Source organism: Diadema antillarum, unplaced genomic scaffold, assembly GCF_040938485.1.
Source record: "Diadema antillarum isolate AM-2024a unplaced genomic scaffold, OU_Dant_1.0 seq00001416_RagTag, whole genome shotgun sequence".
NCBI classification, from domain to species: Eukaryota; Metazoa; Echinodermata; class Echinoidea; order Diadematoida; family Diadematidae; genus Diadema; species Diadema antillarum.
In genome coordinates, this window is record NW_027272168.1 from 639,086 (window position 1) to 660,054 (window position 20,969).

General features: G+C 39.6%; 1 protein-coding gene across 1 annotated transcript; it reads left to right on the top strand.

The window, feature by feature from the left end:
- Positions 1–670: 670 nt before the first annotated feature.
- On the top strand, positions 671–14,520 carry LOC139709236 (NCK-interacting protein with SH3 domain-like). The gene is given in 12 exon segments (XM_071621190.1): positions 671–948; positions 3,752–3,809; positions 3,894–3,988; positions 3,990–4,127; positions 4,162–4,405; positions 5,809–5,979; positions 7,051–7,137; positions 10,599–10,818; positions 11,452–11,580; positions 12,396–12,488; positions 13,305–13,477; positions 14,308–14,520. Coding segments are annotated over 12 exon segments (1,884 nt in total). The 3' UTR covers positions 14,506–14,520.
- The last annotated feature ends 6,449 nt before the right edge of the window (positions 14,521–20,969 follow it).

Genomic DNA, 20,969 nt, shown 5'->3' on the forward strand with positions numbered 1-20,969 from the left:
ATCTTGCGGATTTAACTACTTCCTCAGTTTTTTGACCAAAGCGTATGAAATGTGGCACACACCTTGATCTTGGTGGGAAGATGTGGAAGACATATTTTTCGGACGTGTTGGAAGCTGCGTTGCCATGGTAACGGCATATAAATGGCAGAAGATCAAGGAAAGATCTTGCGGATTGAACTACTTTCTCTGTATTCGACTGAAGCTCATGAAATGTGGCACACACATTGGTCTTGGTGTGAAGATGTGCAAGACATATTTTTTGGACGCGTCGGAAGCTGTGTTGCCATGGTAACGGCATATTAATGGCGGAAGATCAAGGAAAGATCTTGTGGATTGAACTACTTCCGCAGTTTTTGACAAAAGCTTATGAAATGTGGCACACACAATAGTCTTGGTGGGAAGATGTGCAAGACATATTTTTCGGACGTGTCGGAAGCTGCGTTGCCATGGTAACGGCACTTAAATGGCAGAAGATCAAGGAAAGATCATTCCTTGGGTAAGACTGTCGTCACGGGGCGGGGGTATTAATCACCTTCAGTGATATTTTTCAGCTTGTACAATCTGTAGACCAATGCAGTCACCATTCATCCTGCTTGTCCTCTATAGATCACTAACCGATTTCTTGTTTCATTTTCCCCTCTCTCTATTCAAACAGGGGACACCTGCCATCATGTATCGTGCGGCATTCGCCTACCAATCCAAAAATGCCAGGGCCCTCAGCTTCAGGGAGGGGGACCATTTCACCCTCCTGGACGGGACTGATCCCTACTGGTGGCACGTAATGGATCACCTGGGCCAGACGGGGTATGTGCCCGCCAACTACATTAAGAAGGACGACCTGTCCAATGACGAGGTCATCCGGTCCATCGACAGGGCGATTGAATTCATACACCTGGCTTCCACGGAGAAAGGAGGCTCAATGTCACATGATCAGCGGGCTAATTTACAGTGAGTAGGGAAAAAATGATGATTTCCCCCATCCTCCTCACAGGTCAATTGGCTACAGTAGATATAGGCAGGACATGTCTATTGCATTGCTGTACATTAACTTTTTTCTCTGGCGGCCAGTTCAGGTCGCTAGAACTTTTTAAAGGCATAATTTATCATTTGTAGATGAAACAAAAACCCAGCATTCATGCTTAATAATAGTTTTAAAATGTGAGTTTGGGATAGAAACAACTTCCATAAAAAATTGAATCTGTATTATAATTGATGTTAAGTATTGTTAAATGCACAAAATGTGAACAATAGTTTTCAGACTAAAATGTTTTCAGACTAAACCGTCTACAGTTATGGTTTAATGAGAAAAATACTGATATCTCCTTGTATTTTAGGTTTTATTGCAAAAAAATTGTATATGGTAGGATGTGTTGTGATACAACAGACCTACACATATGCATCAAATGTGATATCTTGAACATTTTTTAAATCACTGTTCTCAAAGGTAAACAGGACCTTTAATATGAAGCTTTGGTGGCCAGAAATGAGGAGAAATATAAGAATTCATAATGGATTTTAGCTGCCCAATTGGGCCACCAAAAAATAGCCTTTCAGGAAATTTGGTGGCCTGACATCAATTTTTAGTAGCCCCTGGTGACAGCTAATGTCAAGCCCTGTCTATTGTATTAAAAACATATTCCATTTTTCTAACTTATGTATTTGCATTGCAATAATATGTCAAAAACATACTGTCAGAATTGAATGACTTATTAAGTCCTGGAGGATTTTGATTGCCGAAATTATATTGATATGATGCCTGTCTCGTAATCGATAGGTTGTGACTTCAAATCCCACTAGAGCATTATACAGTTGTATGCCATGATTTTGTATCATGGCAATTACTCAAAACAACGAAAAATCAGTGTGTGTTTCAGTGGCTAGAGGGCAATTTGTCAATCAGTTGCAATAACAACAATGCCGCAATGCGATAATCATTAATTTGAAGAAATTGTTGTTCTTGAATGGTATATATCTATGCCTCTGCCACAAAGTGTCGATGGAGGCATTATGTTTTCGGGTTATTTGTCTGTCTGTTTGTCCGTCCTTCTGTCCGTAATCAATTTTGTAGACAATTTAACGTAAAAACCATCTGAGGTATGAAAACAAACTATTCATATACAGTCAAACCTGTCTATAGCGGCCACCCAAGGGAAACAACAAAAGTGGCCGCTATAGACAGGTGGCCGTTATAGACAGGTTGGCGGCCATTTTGAATTCCATTATTTGCATTTTATAATAGCCGAAAATACCTCATGTTATTCTTTTAAAAAAAAACAACAACAACAACAACATATAAGTTTGCATGTGCAGCAGTGCTATTATGGGGATTTTCGTTGTACAATATTATTCACTCAATTTTTTTTTTCATTGCCTCCTTTTATTCTTTTGATGTAAAAAATAATATTTCGGGCCTGAGAAGTGCTCTGGTTCATCCCTACCGGTTTGCATGAACGGGGCTCACGAGAGCTGAGTTCGATGGAGGATTGATGATGTGTAAAATTTATGTAAACTATAGAAACAATACCATGACAAGTACCATGTTGTCCTTATTCAAAGGGACTTAAACACTAATCAGTCTGCATTTCGGTAACAGTCTAAGTTGTCATTAGGAGTTGTCTTTGCCTTTGTAGCATCTATTCAGGGCTGCATTACTGAAGCCTATATAGATCTAATCTAGTCAAGTTAGTGATAAGACGGGTTTTTCGTGGCAAAGAGCTGCATTAATATTTTGTCGATCATGTCTGTGTGATTGTGACAGAGCTAGGACTCGGTAGAAATCACGCAATGAACGTAAAAGACATTGTACTCATTGCCGATTTAATGGATCAACTCAATTTTTGTGGCCGCTATACGCAGGTTGATATTCACCACGGGAGACAAAATGAGTGGCCGCTGGCCGCGTTAGGCAGGTGGCCGCTATACAAAGGGTCTATAATACAGCAATTGCGTTCGGGGGATTTTTCAGTGGCCGTTATAAGCAGGTGGCCGCTATAGAGAGGTGGCCGCTAAGACAGGTTTGACTGTACATACATTGCTGAAAGAGTTTGGCCATGTGGTCAAAGGTCAAGTGCATATGTTAACCTGTTGAGGACGAGTCCCAAGTATACTCAGGCAGGTGTCTATGGGAAATGAGTGCTGTAGCAAAATAAGTCTGTCCTTCAATGGGTTAAACTGTCACAAATTCTCCCATATTTTTTAAAATAGCTCAGAGTGTTGTCATGAAAATGGATGTTACCAGTTAGTGATTATTTGAAGAATTGTGGGCCTTTGGGGTCAAAGGGCAAAGGGTGAAAGGTCAAGTGAAAAATGCTCAAATTATTCCCAAATACTTGCTCTCTTAAACAATAAGCCATGAAACCTAGTTCAAGGAAAGTAAACACTCAACACATTTGTGACAAACATGTCACTTCAATTCTTTGCCTATTACTTGAAGTGGGCATCTCACATTGTCAAGACATACTCCAGACCTATTCGGAGAATCATGCGATATGGTGGAGGCATACTAGTTGCCATAGAGACATTTTTAGTTAGTCTGATTTTTTTGTGTCTATGAGTATTACTTATTATTAAGAAATCAATTCACTAAAGAAAAAAAAATATTATGATCTATAAAAGCCACTGTGCAAACACTACATGGCAAAAATGCCAAGGAGAAAAGACAGAAAATTGCTTTGATAAAGTTTTTTACCAAGCGGCTGAGTGAGTGCCCATTGCTAAACCCATCCTACTTTGCCCTTTCATCCTACTGTAGAAAGCTGATTCAGCATAGAAAGTCTATTCTTGAAGGAAACAACCAGAGTGCTACACCAGCTCAGCAGCCACAGCAACTGCACCAGCAGCAGCAACAGCAACAGCAACAGCAACAGCAACAGCAACAACCACAACAACACCAGCAGCCCAAGAGAAAGGCACCTGGCCTTCCACAACAAGCCTCTGTAGAGCACCGCCAAGCACCTTCTCCCTTCACACAGACATCTCCCTCCAGTCCCCGATGCAGCCATCATCTCACGATCGACACGGTCGTCGTCAAAGACCCGCCCAGCCCCCAAACCACCCCAGAGGAAGGAGAGCGTGAAGGAGCGCGACCAAACCGACTCCAGCGGCCGTCGCTCACAGTCCCCGCAAACGTCTACGAATGCCAGCAGTTTTGCCGATAATGAGAACTGAGCCCAGCGATGTCTCGACATCGCACAACCACAACGAATCTTCCGCGTCGTTGTCCCCGCTGCCAGAGATCCCGAGCGGTCTCTTCGGGGACCTTGTGGAGAGAATCAGGGTGGAAACGAATCTGAGCTACGACATGTCCAAGCTGGCGGTGAAGACTGTGCTGCAGGGTGTGGGTGTGGCAGTGCCCCAGGTTGCTGAGACCATGGCAGAAATCCTCTCCAGCTTAACCACAGATCTGGTGAGTGTCACGTCTATCCTACCTTCCCTCTGGTCATAATAGTAGGGTAGAAACCCTGGAAGAGTTGACATGGTGTGTTCAGTAGCTGACAATAAGGGGCTGTAGAAATGGGAGGGACTTTTTTGTAGTGCTGTTGTTTGAAGCACCCAGTGCCATTCCAGATATGTTGGAAAAATAAAGCTGCTGTCAACTGGAGAAAAAAAGAGAAATCAGAGGGGATTGCTTCATTTACAGGGTGGCGAAGGTGGCCAATCCATAGCGTATTTGCCTTTTAAGCGAATGCCTGGGTTTGTCGAGGTTTCAAATCCATGTGAGTCTTATTGAGCAATGTCGTCTACTATCATGCTGTTCCCTCTAGTAGAGGCAAAACACTCCGGCCCTCGGATAGGACATAGACCCCGTTTACAGTGCGAGGCTCGGCCGCGGCTCGGCCGCGGCCGTGCCCAGCCCTGCTTCAGTGTAAACGCACAAAAGGCCAAATGCGAGGCCAAAATTGGCCTCGCGTTTGGCCTCACTCTGGTTTCGGCCGTGGCTGAGCCGTGGCCAAGCCCAGCCTTTTCTTGGTGTAAACGCAAACTGGGCCAAATGCACGGCCAATTGCGTGGCCAATTTAGTCTGGCTTCCAAACCCTCTGCTTGTATCTTTCGCTATTCAGGATATTAACCCCCTCAACGTCGAAAACTAGTATAGTTTAAGGTGGTTTTGTCCTGCAAAGGATTCTTTCCTTCGGCAAAGGCCTTTGCCCGAACGGCGACTTCGTCGCCACGGAATTCATTTGGCAAAGGGTCTGAAAACCAGACAATACCAAATAGCATTTGTTTACAAGCAGAGCGCCACTACCACAAAATATTGAAAGGTTTGAATCAAAAGCGCGGCCGAGCCCAGCAGTGTAAACAGACAAAATTGCCGCGCAATTGAGGCCGGGCTCGGCCGCGGCCAGGCCACGGCCGAGCCCGGCCCCGCACTGTAAACGGGGTCATACAGTGGAAGTCCCATTTGACAGGGAGTCACAACTTACGCACATAAAAGAGCCAGCTTCATTCATTCATCGCCAAGAGCAGGGTGCATTACCCGATGAAATGCGTACAAACTTTTGACCTTGTGGGAGACCAGCTGATACAGCTGAATGTAGGGTATCCAGCCATCCTGTCTGATGGAAAATAAAAACAAACAAACGAACAGTTGCTTGTTTTATTTGTTTGTTTGCTTTTTGGACAAGTGTGAAGGCGGTAGAACTTCTTCCTCATCTTTATAACTGTGCTTATGAAATGTATATGTTATCATTTGTGTTGTGGGGGTTTCACAAAGTCCTGTGATTATTGCAATGCTTGTCACCTATTACCTTTCAAACAAACTAAAAATGAACACACTGTTTCATGTCCCCTGCCGATGATTGACAATAGAACGTTACCAGCTCCAACATTGTGATCGAGGGAAGCCGGGACCACGACAGACTGGAGGTGATCTTTACCGAGCTGACGGCCTGCAAGGACGACTCACAGCAGAGGAGCTGGGCCCTGCATGAGGACGAAGCCATCATCAGCGAGTACCTGGAGGAGCTCATCACCATCCTGGTGAGAACATCCGGGGGAATCCATCTCCATAGTGACAGGTTCACAACATCTTCCCCCCCCCCCCTTATAGTCTGTGTGTCTCTTTTGTAACCCTGAAAATTAGACTCCATTCATAAGCTGGTATATTTTAGAGGTAGGTAATTCAGACCTTCTCTTAGAATGATAAAACTGGAAACTTCTTTATGATGGAGGAGGAAATAATGCTATAATGTGCAGCAAATTTGTTCAGACCCCCTAATAATTCTGACTGTTATTCTGTTTTTCCTTCTTCACCTCTTTTTCTTTCTCTTCCTGTTTTTCCTCCTTTCTTTACCTTTTTACTCCCTCTGCTTTTGCTTCCTTTCCTTCGTTTTGGTATTTTTTGTCTTCTTTGCTTTTTTCCGCTGTTGAAATTTAACTTTTGTCCTGAAGATGACACACTAGACAGCATCGCTAAGCAGGTTTCCAGGATGTTTGTGAAATGCAAACCTTGCATACGAAGCAAGTGTACTGTTTCATGCAAGGCACATTGCAACAATATTCCTATATTACCTGTGTATTTTACAATCATCTCTAAATAGATGCCATGTAACACGTTCATGAAAGCAAGACTTGGATATGATTTTGACTACGAAATGAGAGAAAATTTATACATTTAGCACAAAAGTGTAGATAGCATCGCTCACCATATGTGACACACTTTGTTTATAGCTATTAGTGCTCCTGTCTCTAGCAAGCATTGATACCTTTACAGACATTTTGATATTGCTTGCCCAACGAATTAGAAAGTGTTATTGAGACCATTCTGTCTAAAGTAATGGGTAGCCATCTTTAGCAAATTTCTAGTTCATCTTTTCCAACAAACCTCTGAAATCTCTATAGAAAGAGAGAGAAAAAAAAAGAAGATTGCAAGAACAGTAATTTAGTGAGCTTTGAAGTCACTGCACTGTAAATAATGGCACTTGAAGAGAAAGATAAATGTCTATCTGTAAGGCTTGTTTTATGCAAGGGGGAATTCAATGTGTGTTGTACCTATTATTTAACCCTGTGTGTTTGTGGCCATTTTTTTTTTTTTTTTGTATCTCCGTGTAGTCAGATGCTGATCCAAGAGTTTGCCAGGCAGTTGTACGCAAGGACAACTTTGAGTGCATTCAGAACCTAGTCCTTTACTACCAGATGGTAAGTTAGCATCCAAGCAAGCACACTGATATATCATACTCCAGCATTGTTCTCCTCCTTCAGCAGTTCTATTTTTCCCCTCCCTCATCCCCCTTTGAACCTCTAGTGATTCAACTTCATGTACATGTACCTTTTTTAAAGATCTGCACTTCACTCGTAACAGCAGTGTTAAGGGTAAAATCTTGATGTTGCCCACCCTTTTGGGTATTGTTCTCAGTTTTCAGGTGGTTTGAATACATGGCAGTGTGCTCATCAGCTAAAAAATGGGGTTATAAAAATGGGAGGGGCTCTTTTGTGATGTTGTTGTTTGAAACACTTAGGGTGACAGTCCATATACACTGGACAGCAAAAGAAAGTACCCACTTCTGTCAAAGGCTGCACACAAAAATTCACCACCCAGATATAAAAAATTGTTGTACACAGGTATGCTGCAATATCCATTAGTAATCACATACCCAATAGCAAGTGATTATCGTTATTACAAAGAAAAAAATGACATGCACAGCATCTTGGTCACTGGATCAAAAGTCATAAAATGTAACAGAATGAGCCTTACAAGCCTTACAAGATGTGGCATAATTATACCCCCGCCAAACGAAGTTTGAAGGGGGTATATAGGAATCAGCGGACGGTCGGGCGGTCAGTCCATTGCAAATCTTGCGTCGCGAACTACTTCCTCAGTTTTCAACCGATTCCCATAAAACTTGGCACAGATGTGTGCCTTGGGTTGTAGATGTGCAAGATGTATTTTTTGACAGTACCCAAAAGTACGTTGCCGTGGTAGCGGCATATTATGGGCAAAAATGGGTACAAATCTTGCGTCGCGAACTCCTCCCACAGTTTTTGATCAATTTTTATGAAATTAGGTACAGATGTTCATCTGAATATGTTAATGTGCAAGACACATATTTCCGCAGTGGCAAAAAGTGCGTTGCCATGGTAACGGCATGTTACTGGTAAAATATAGGGCAAAATGCTTCATGGCAAAACTGCTTCATCAGTGTTCTTCCAATTCTCATGGAATTCATATTGAATGTTTGTCTTAGGATATAGGTCAGCATGACACATTTCTTGACAGTGACAAAAAGTATGTTGCCATGGTAACAGCTCACATATTATGAGCCAAAATGATGGAAAATTTTGTGTTGCAAAATACTTCCTCAGTTTTTGCCCAATTTCCATGAAACTTGGTACAGATGTGTGCCTTTGGTTGTAGATGTGCAAGACGCATTTTTCGACAGTACCCGAAAGTACGTTGCCATGGTAACGGCATATTAATGGCAGAAGATCAAGGAAAGATCTTGCGGATTTAACTACTTCCTCAGTTTTTTGACCAGAGCTTATGAAATGTTGTTTTGACCAAAGCTTATGAAATGTTGTTTGGCGGGGGTATAACCAGTCACTGTAGCGACATTTCTAGTTTTCCTGATGGAAGCTAGCTTAGACCAGAGTAATGTCCTGTCTAAAGAGCTAACTGATTTTATTCTGAGAATTAGCATAATCAGGAAGGATAGCATCCCTAAATGCAGAATACACTCATTAAAATCATATTGACAAAACAGGTGTTCACTTTGACATATTGGTTGTTTGAAAATGTTATCCATTCAGTGGCCATTTTTGCATGGTGGAAAGTGCTGTTTTGTGGGACTTTTGATTCAATGACCAAGATGCTGTGCATGTCAAGTTCTTCTTTGTTATGAAGACATTCACTTGCTTATGTGCATGTGATAAGTAAGGGGCATTGTAGCACACCTGTGTACAAAAATTGTGTATTTCTCGGGGATGAATTTTTGTGTGCGGCCTTTGACAGAAGTGGGTACTTTCTTTTGCTGTCCAGTATATGTTAGAAAATATAGCTTGTTTTGAATACATGATGGAAAAACATTACAATCATTTTGTAAATCCAAACAAAGGCTCCTGTTAAACAGATGAGGCCATTATCATTAGTGACTTCTTAGCCAGCACACAGTGCTTTTTCGTTATTGCTCCTTTACTTATTCACATACATGTGGTGTTTGTCTATGAAAAATTACGTGAATAGGTTAGGGAACCTGGCTTTACATTGCCTCTTTATCAAGAAGAGCACCGTTACTTTTCATTAGAAAAGGGTAGTAATAGTAGCGAAAGTCTTCTCCACCTGTTTTGTCTCTCTCTCTGTCTTTGCGACCCCCAAAATGATAGTCAGATAAAGTTGAAAATACAGTCAGCATTGCCACTGCAAAGAAAATGAGAAATGTTCAGTTTACAGTGCCTTCTGTACAGGGCAAAATATTCTGATCTGTGATGTGGGGGCATGCCACATGGTCCTAATAGAGAATGGGACCCACCTTTTATTAGGACCACCTTGTTTTACTTTGTTTTTGTATATCTCAGCCATTTCAAAACAGATTTTCATTGAATACTCTTTTGATTCCTCTTAGAATTGTATGCTCTTTAATATTCCATAATTCCATAAGTGGTTTCTAATAATCTTGCAAAAAGTTAGAACCTGAATCCCCATTTTAGAAAAAAAAAAAATAATAATAATAATAATAATTCCATCCCTTTAAAGCCTGTAACAAGGAAGGATGTTCAGTCATCATCTGTTGGCACAGATATCAAGAAGGAAATACCGATCCTGGATGAGAAAAGAGAGGGCCAGAAAGGAGCTTCAAATTTGTGTTGAAGTTAGGAGCGGTACCAACTGAGCTGGCAGGAAAATATATGGAGAAGTAGGCCTCCTGTTGCACTTGGGGAAAAAGTGGGTAACAGACACCAAGTCTGTTGGCTTGCAAAGTTTCCTCCTGTGTCTGTCACAGTGCCAAGATTTTGTCTCAGTTTTTGTTTTCTGTTCTTTTTTTTTCTTTTTTTTTTTGGTCTGGTAGTGACAGAAGAAATTTCGTGTACACAAGCTGTCAAGAAATCTAATTTCTAAAAGAAAAGTAAATAGATAAAAAGGTAAAAATGGAACTCTGTAAAATTCTTCATGTCAGCTGTTGGATTCTCCAAAGACTTTTTTATTTTCCCTAAGGAGCACTGTCTCCCCCATACACTTGCTGTGAACTTTGAGAAAACATTGTCAGCAACTTTTTTCCCCAAACACTATATTTTCCTGGGAGAATGGCCCCCTGTTGCATGCTCTCATGAACAGGAGCTGTGAAATTTTGTTGTCAGTCATTTATAGATACAAAAAAAAAAGGTTAGTTCCAGTTATGACTAATTCAGTAGTTTTGTTGCTAAATGTGGACTAAGAAATGTTAAAGGAGATTATGATTTTCTGTTTTTTTCCGGAGCAGTGTCCCTTTCTTTATCTGCTCCTTCTCAAAAGTTCCTAGCATCATGAAATCCCGAAATTTTCGTCTGTCACTTTAATTCTATGTCAGCTGTGTATCTTTCTTTCTTGGAGCAGTGCCTCTCATTTAAGAAAAAAAAAAATGATTTCGTTCACGTTAGTCATCTAGAGATAACTTTGACTCTTCCAGGAACATCGACCCTCGCTGCGAATGCTCCTGCTGAAGACATTCGGCGCCTTGTGCAACCTGGACCAAGACGCCCTCTCCAGCCTCCTCTACTCCGTCCTGCCTGTGGAGCTGGCCCGAGACATGCGGTCCGACCAGGAGAACATCTCCAAGCTGTGCTACTCCTGCCTTGTCTCCACCATGCTCCTGTCCACAGGGGAGCCACTCCCATTCACGCACTACGGTAGGAGACCCTTTCGGCAGAGGTTCAGAAAAGGGGGTTACCAATACCATTAAAGCTGTTCGTTTCACAAGGGTTTCATTCCTGCAAATTTCGCAAATCACTGTTGGACCGCGAATTTAAGAACATGCGAAAGTGTGCCGCCTGATCCTTATCGCATTAAATTTACGGACAGGTATTAGTGCACTTATGATAGCCTAGGTGCCGAATGATGAAAACAATGTCTAACAAAAATATGTGTGACCTTCTCATTTGCGAAAATAGCAGCTTTTACAGTACCCCAGCAGCTATCACACACTGTATACTTCATGTATTTAGCAAGTCTGAGTTTTTGCGAATCGGGACTTCGTGGCAATTTTGTGAGTGGTTAAAGTTGGGGTTATGGAGTACAGCAATGGACGGAGATATCGGTTAAATTGCAGATTCTTGTCTCTATGTATGATGCTACTTTACTAGGTTGTTTTCTTTCCTGCTGTACATCCATGGCTGGTCGGCATGACAGGTGTTTTTCGTATGTCTCACCTCTTTCACCTACATAATATACCTCTTTAGTATTCAGTGCAGAATGCCATTGATGGTTCGGTAGACAATGCCCATCATGTGACCACGATGTGGTGCAATTTTCTCTCCCAACAGACCAGCTGAACGCTGACTTTATCGGTTTCCTGTTGGACAACATCGACCAACCTCCCTCTGCTGACGAGATGGAGCAGGTTCCAGATCTCTTTGTCAACCTCATTCTTGCCTTCAATCTCCATTTCAGACGTGAGATTCCACCAACCCCTTTTTCTTCCCTCACCCTAGCTCTTACCTAATTCTGAGGTTTTCCCTCATTCATTTGAGTGTGCAGGATGGAAGATCAATATGAAAACATTTTTTTTTTTTTAGTTATTTATCATCTGAACTTTTCACTGCTTGTTATAATTTTGATGCATTTCACATGATGCAGACAAATACAATTATGCTGTTCATATTCAATTATAAGAAAGATAGTTAAAGTAACAGATTAGAAATATGAACATGTGCACACTAATTGTATGTTGCAACTCTAAGTTTTCCTGGTTAATTTGCACAGTAGTTTATTAAGTGTCAGTGATTGACAATAAAATCGGTAAGGAAATGAGTGTGGTAGTTTAACAATGTAATTACAAACCCTTGTGCCAATTATTTGCTGGTGAGATAATTTGATATGAAATAGTGTCTTTCTATCTCTGTCACTTCTTTCATCTCTCAATCTCTCTCTATTTCTTGTCGTTCTGTCTATCTGACAAGCAAGCGTTCATCTACCACTGTAAAACCAGATATTTTCATGTCCCTTGCAAATTTTGCAAGGAGCCAAGATTTGTGAAAGTACATGTAAAATGCACCTGAAAGTGTTTGCCTACACAATGCATTGAATGCCAGTGAAAATTTCATGCCGTGAAAAAGGCCATCGGCTTCAATTCGCAAATGCTCCTTGTTTTATGGTAAATGAAACCTGCCAGAACTCTTTGTTAGTGGTACAGTAGTTCTCTCTATTATTTAATGTCCAAATTGTTTCTTACCTATCTTTCATTCTATGTGTGTATTCATTTGATCAGTTCCTTCAGACAACATTGTTATGAAAGTTTTAGCAGAGAGGAAGACTGCCAAGAGTTTCAGCGAGAAAATCATGCTTCTGGTCAACAGAGGGGGTAAGTCATATCTCATACCATGACCATCGATGGGAGTGGGAGGGAACACCAACTTTTCCCCTTGTACAGGGTTAGAATACTGGGGTGGGGATTTTATGAGCTTACTTAGAAGGGGGAATGCTTTCCTAGAAGGTTGTCTGAGATTCCTGAGGTCAAGGCATTTAATTTTCATATATCTGAGCAAAACATCAAGTAACTGTTGTGTCGTATGTACAAACTATCTGCTGAATTACTCGCATTGGGTTGCACGGCAGCATTCTGTCGGACAACAGGTAGGGAGGGATGGCATGAGCTTATCAATGACGCAGCAGCGCATATTTGTGCCAACTTAGATTATGATGATGATGGTCATTTGGTAAGAGATGGCACAGAATTGTGTGATTTTATAAAAATTCTTGACATCAATGATGGTGATGATGGTCTTTGTGTAAGAGACTGCACAGATTAGGTAATTTTTCTAACATATTCGGATTTTATGCATAACTTTTAAACAGAGGTTGTTCTTGACCACGTGAAAGCTTATCCAAGGCTTGTCCGACATAGCAACAAGTAATATATGCCAACTGGATTTCAGCAATTGCATTTCATTTAAGAAGAGCAGGTTAAAGTGAATAGCTTGTCTCTATGTCCCTAGGTATGAAACATCCATAAATTTGAATACATTACGAACAGGGCCTATTATGTGACTTTTATTAAAAATTCTTGACACCAATGATGATGATGATGATGGTCCTTGTGTAAGAGTCAGCACAGTATTGTAGAATCTAACAAAGTCTTGACATGAGACTACACCTTTCTGTCCCCTCTGTCTTCCAGTCGATCCAGTGAAGATGTTTGAGCACAGCCAAGACACCCAGGACTCCCTGCTCAAGTTCATGGGGGACATCTTTTCCAGCCCCACGACCTCTGACCTCTTCTACTCCAACGATATGAAAGTGCTCATTGACATCGTCGTCCGGCAGATGACTGACCTCCTTCCAGGCGACCAGGTCAGGAATGATTTCCTTCTTACGCTGTGGCCTCTTGTTTTTCTTGAAACTTTTATCCATATGTAATCCTGTTTTGCAAAACCTGCAAAAAGGCTTAAACATTGTATTTTGGTCAACTCAGCTGATTTGTTCCAGTGTTTTTGGATATTAAAAGAGTTATCTTATTTTATCTAGATATGAAGTTTTGAAATATCATGCCAGGTATATGTGTGTTTTGTTTCATTTTTTACTGTGAAAGTTTGAGCAAATTCTAAGGAAAACTGACAGAGTCATGATTTTTTTGAAGTTGTGATCTATGAAGCATAAATTGGAAATTTTGTCATGTCACAGGCAAGCTCACCCTCATTTATTCTGTACTACAAATAAGAAATTTTCATTTTCTTATCAAGTAAATTTCTAATCGTTCATGCACCATTGATGCAATCTGTAAAGATATTTTTCCATACAGCCCCTGCATGCAAACATTTATTTTCCATCATCAGTAATGAAAAAAGTGATTTCATAGAATTTCATGCACAGTGTTAATGGAAGGTGAGCTCATGTACTACAGTACATCACAGGTTGACAATTTGTGCTTTTGATTACAACTTCAGAAAAACAAACTTTCACTGTCCTGTTCCTCTTAATTCTTCTGCTCCTAATCACATAAACTAATTTTCAGAGTAGACTTCCCCCTTAAAGAGTGTTTCATGTGCCTGTATATGAGTTTGTAGTTTAATTCTGTTTTTACCACTGATAACCAGCTTGTATATATGTCAAAGGGCAATTTGAGATTTTGGTCGTTACAGAGTTAATTTGAATATTACATTTATCATCTGATATCTTGACAGGTGCGTACAGAGTACCTCTCCCTCATCCTCGGCATCTTCACCAACACATCCTACTGGGAGCACTGCCACAGATTGGCTGAGATGGAGAAGGCTTTCGTCGCCATAGCGATAGAGGAAGGGGAGGAGAGTGAGAAGGATCAGATGATTGTGAGGGAAATTCAGAAGGCTTTTGGAACGAACTTCTCAAGGACCTTCTGAGAGAATAAAGATTCTCTCAAAAAGATTCTCTCAAACAAACAAACATCCACAGCTTCAACTACAAAGCAGCTATTAACCCGTTGAGGACGAGTCACGAGTATACTCGTGCAGAGGTCTACGGGAAATGCGTGTTGTAGCCAAGTCGGTCCATCCTCAATGGGTTAAAGTCAGTTGCTTCATGTGCTAAACTGAAATATTCTTCTCCTCCATTGGTGTTAGTGTCACTACTAGGAGTACAAACTGTGAGCAAATTTTGATTGCAATGGGAGTGAAATGGAATGTACAGTCACTTTTAAGATGGATGATGTGGTTGATGAGCCTTGGGTGGAAACGGAGATTCAAGTGACATTGAACAACCACCATCATGCCATGACGAACTTGAACAAACATAAGTTTTTGTTCGAAACCATGTGATAATGTTTTAAAAGTGCACCCACAATCACACACACACACACACACACACACACACACACACACACACACACACAAATATGATTGACTTGATATGGGATGCAGCTCAGTGCTCCTTCGTACTTGAATCTCTATGTTTACCTACTTTATTTTTGAATTAGATTCATCATGTAAAATGTATATCAGACTCAACTGTTTATGGCCGGAAAAAAAGGCTTTCATTCAAATATACAAATCTCTATATTTATGAAGGTAAATGATGATGAAACTAAAGTTATTGTTTAAACTTTTTATGCATATATGGTGTATCTGGAATCTCTAAACAGAAACACAAATCAGGTGAACAGGGTGGCTTATACCCAATATCCTAGTGATTGGACATTAGGCAAGTTGAGGAATCTCAGTTATTAAAATTGAAATGACTTGCTCTGGTCCAGATTTGCAGTGAAATATTCATGCCTTTACTATCCTCCCCCCCCCCCCCCCCTCCAAAAAAAAAAAAAAAAATTCTCTGACATGTCCTGTCAATTACCCCCCACTTTTAATTATTGGGTAACACTTGACAATGTGTCCTAAAATAAGAGATCACTCTTTCTCCAACGAGTGTCCATTGCTTGACATGGACTCTTCAAAACAAGTCTGCTATGAATCATATAATCTTGAATATTTTTATCCATATAAGCTATGTGAAAAAAACAAACATATTAGAGACTTCTATTTATTCATAATTCTAACCCTCTATCTTGTATTACTCACATTTCACTTTCAGCAACAATGTACTTCAAATTCACACACTGATGTATGCATGGAGCTATATTTGTGTAACAGTGCTATTTCTGATATCATATTAATGATCATAGTGACAGTATGTGAATCAAACACTCTGCTGTCAGAGTGATTGTGTTCTACATCTGTTTGTAATCCAATATAATTATTGCATTTAAAACAGTATAGATTACATACAAACGGTAAGCATGCAAATGCCTTTATGACAAATTGACATTATATCTACATTTTTATATCATCGTATCCAGCAACCATTTTGTTATTCAGACTACAGTTGATATGATGTGCAATTGTGGCTACTGATCCAGCGGTAGACGATTGTTATGTTCAACGCAGACTGTATTATTTCATGGTGCTTGGTCTATATATGCATTACTTGTTTTGTACTGGTATTCTGAATGTTTACTGCATTTTGCAGAGATGTGTTGTTGTTGTTTTTTTGTACACTAATTCTCATGTACACGTACCTTGGCTGTCACATTGCTCAACGAATGAAAAATCATGTTTCAATTATGAACCACAATGAGGCTGATCAAATATTGATATTAACGAGATGTGCTACTGTATATCCAGGTGATTTTGGTGTTGCAATAAATGATGAACAAACATGAGCAGTGGAGATATCTATTGTTATTGTTGTTATCACTGACATTATTATCATCTCCATCATTATTGTCATTATCATTACTATTCTTACTATCTTTGTCATCATCATACAATAGTAGTCATATATTTACCATTGTACATTTTACCTGTAACTATATTTAAATCACAGATATCATATTTTATTACCCAGATGACGTGACTTTGTGGTCATGTGTGGCTATGGGACTATTTGGTCAACCAGATATGACACTATTGATGGACAGAAATGGCTATTGAATGGAAAGGTTGGTTTGATAGGTGTTCAGGCCAGAAGTAGTGATATTTCTCATATGAACAACATACCCATACCGTATATTCATGCAAGATTCATGTATTGGTAAGGAGTTCCTGCAGGCATCTTATCAATGTTCAAGCTTGGCTAATGGTGATTTCCATACTGAAAAATTTCTAACAAGCAAAATCTCTCCACTTTCCACTGGAGTGTATCATACTATTCAAAAAATTGAATTATTGCAGGGTGAAATTGTGGTTAATTTTTCAGGATTCAGTGAGCACGAAGTGATATCAATGCTCCATTTCCAGTACCACTGTGTCTTTGTGTCTCCTTTGGTCCAAATCCTAGTGTTCTTCATCTGTCCAATCATATTCTTTCGACTTTGTTTTTGTACTTTCTCTTTTCAATGTGGCTTTATTTCCTCTCTTCTCCCCATTTTTCCACGGAGAACCTCCCACTTTTTGCCTCTGTATTATCTAATTTCTCTCATTGTGTGCTGTACAGGCGTCTTCTCCTGTTACAAGGAAGTCCTTAGGACTGGCATTTTTTCTTTTGTTATATTGAAATTCTGTTACAGCTGAACAAATCAGGTAATAAGAATATATAGATAATAATTTTGGAACCTGCACTTTTGCTACATTGTAACCGTGTTAATATCAGAAGGGCACCCTATCAAGTCTCTACATTCTCGCTCTTTTCTCACAAATTTAAATTTTGTCCCCGTTTTGGAGTGATCTGTGAGGAGCAACTCTATGATTTGTGCAATAAGGATTTTTTTTTTTCAGTTTGATGTGCATTTGCTATTTTGAGGATGGTTGCAAAGAATATAATTGTGTACCTGTTTACAGAGATAGTTCTGATTCCCCCCCCCCCACATAAAATTCTTTGCTTTAATAAGTCAATCAAGACTATTCATATTTACCATGGCAACATGTCAGAACCTTGAAGGCTGATTTGATTAGCTGTAAGGGTAAAGTTTCCTATTTTGAAAGTCTGCTGTATGACATGGTCCTCGTGTTACGCATTTATATTATGCATATATACGATTTTATATCTTATGGGGTTGCTGCTTTGTATGTAGCTATTGCAAAATGTCTTGCATACCAAAGGTCAAAGTTGATGAATTATGTTTTTCAAGCTCAGTGTAATATGAACACTTCAAATATGTCAGTGCCTTAAAAGCCCAAGTGTGTGTCAAGTCTTTTCATGTGATTTTACTGTGCATTGCATCACAATTGTTATTTGTCATCCCACCTATTCTTTATTTATGGCTGCATTAATTCCTTGTGTACCATAAATGCATTGTCCAATAAAATGTTTATCAAAGAGGACTGTTGTATTGAAAGTGAGGCTATCTGGTTGTACAATTGTAAGGGCAAAGCTTTCTTCTTTCTTCACCTTTAGGAGTGATAACAAATAATTTTTATTCAGCAGTGTTATTAACACCTTGTGTGTGAAATAGTCCATATTGGCATACATAACTGAATAAATGCCCCACACACCCTTGACCTTTTAAAAACAGTATTCAAACTCTGGACTATCCTAAAAATCATGAGAACAAAGACCCACTGCATATGATCTTCAGCACCTCTTCAGTAAACTTTGATGTCTATGGTGTATTTTTGTCCACAAATAGCTGCAATGGTCCTCAAAGGTATTTAAACACATATGCAACTGAAGTACATACACACACACACACACACACACACACACGCACACGCACACACACATGCACACACCACAAACACACACAAATTTACCAATTAAGTCCTACATCATTCATGACCATGAAATTGAAGTTGAAATATTATCCTTGAAACTGGAAGAGGAAATACTGAATACTGTTACTGTAGTGTTTTGTCTATTTGTAATTCAGATCATGACGAAAAAATAAAACATTTCAATGTAAAAATATCTGAAATACTTCTGTATGTAGCAGAAATGAACTCCCTCACATTAGTAATCAGCATACAAATCATTTAATGCAGCGTATTTCAAATTACACAAATAAAATCACAATTCCAAAAATGTACCTCAGTATACAATGCCACTATCACAACCCTCATTAGTGCCATGCTATCACCATTATCCTACCAAATCACCATGGAAACTTGGTATAATTATGCCCTTCAGAACAGAACATTTTGTATAACTTCTCACATATTTTGTTTTGTCAGTTGCCAAATAAAAAGACTGTCCCATTGGTACCAAGGAAACATTTTACCATAAGTTTCTTTAAGTAGAAATCTTCATACTATATTTTCACTTTACCATATCAGAACATATTACCAGTGAGACTACCTCTTCTCTTAGCACTAATGAGTGAGATTTGACAGTCAATGAAATCTGTTTGGCATATTTTAAATGAATGTAATTAAAGATACAACAAAACATGATTTAAAAAAGAAGTGTACGATGCCACCAACACCATTCCCAGTGAGAGAGAGAGAGAGAGAGAGAGACAAGTTCTTGAGGCAAACCACAGCCTTCGGGATCTCATGTCCAAATCAAATCGCTGACATTATTTCACTGAAATTATACAATTTGTACTTGTCCCACATATCAATAACTCTGCTGGCACACAATCTTCCACATCTTTTGATATGCCTCTATTGCGCTACTCCCAACATTAAGATTTTACTTATTTCACGTACATGTACTAAAAACGCACACAATTAAAACAAGAGAACAATAAAACCAGCACACAATGCTACTAACAATAAACATACATGTAGTTCTGAATCAGAGTTGAGCGAGTTCTCAGGGAAAACTCAAGCCGTAAGAATATAGTTTTCTCGTTAAATCACTGACATCATCTCAGCAAAATAGGATGGGACTATACCAGTCTCACATATCGCTGCCAACTTGCAGTTTTCTGTATCTTTTGATGTACATGTATTTCATTACGCCACTTCTCACAGAAAAGGGAGGTTGCGAATTTAATCATTCAGAATAAAGCCAATATCACTAAGACAGGGCTCGACACTAACGGTGGCCCGGTGGCCCGGGGCCACCAAAAACGCATGTCGGGCCACCCAAATTTCAGAAATGAAGAATTTGGTGGCCTGATCGGGCCACCAAAAAAGGTCGTATGTTTGCCTTTGGGCCACCAAAAATAAAAGTTAGTGTGGAGCCCTGACTAAGAGTAAATTCCCCCTTTTCTCTGCAAGCGGCACAGAGTAAAATCAAGCATCAGAAGAGCAGAAATTTCATATTTTTTTACAATAAAATCATCACCTTAAAGAATCTCCAGTCAACCTACACACAGATCTCAACTGAATTAACTCTTGAAATGAAGTTAAAATTGAAAATTGAACTGTCTCCTCCACCCTTATTTGTAATTGTAAATTTACTACAATAATGGCAAATAATAACTACCCTTGGTATTACAAAGGATTGTACACATAGCTGCATGACCAATTGTCACAGCAATTAGGGTCTCATCTGTTGGGAGAGTTGAGAGGCAGTGATGTCATGCACAGGGGCCATAGAACAATCCCATGGTGTATAGAGGTCGGGGTAGGGTCAGGGGTCAATGGTCTATACCTCCTTCCTACTTCCACAGGGAGAATCTCAAAAGTGGGATCCTAAGAAATACTTGTGATGTGCTTTTGTAATAATCTTCATGATTTTTTTTTTTGTTTTCATTTTGGTTTGAGCCAAAATCACCCTCCCTACACCCCATTCTGTGGCCCTGGATCTCTTCATCAAATTTACTTCTGTAGTTGCTGCTGATATATCAGTGGTTTAATAGTGAAGACATGCAATAACAATCTAATACATGAACTTTGGCAAGAATTACATCATCTCAAACAAACTACACTTGAAGAACTTCTATGCCATCACTACCCTCTTTTTCATGCAGATTTCACTTTGTCATGACTTCAAATGTCTGGTAATGCAGTTACGTGAATAGGTAGATTTTGCCTATACATAATATACAGATTGCATAATCTGTATTTGTTTAACTATAACCATGGGGTAGCTGGAAAAGGGAATGCAGTTCACATGGATAAAGTCACCAAGAATATTGTTCTCTTCAGAGGATATCAATTTGTCTATCAAGAATTAGTACTTTTTATTGCATAATACTACAAGTATAAGTGAAATGATGAAACAGGATAAAGCTTTCACATCTAAGCTCCTCACTACCTTGTTCAAATTTTCAAGAGAGAAAGAAATATGCAGACATCAGATTAAAAGCACATTTAAATTGCTGCTTTGTGACTTGATATCAGCTGGAAAGCCACTAAGTCCATATCTTCTACACAAACAATCATGTGAAATCTCATCTGTATTACTGCAGAACTCCCCTGGAAACATAACAATAACTACCCTGTTCAATCTAACTAGAAAGGGATATGTACATAATCACTCATCACATTGA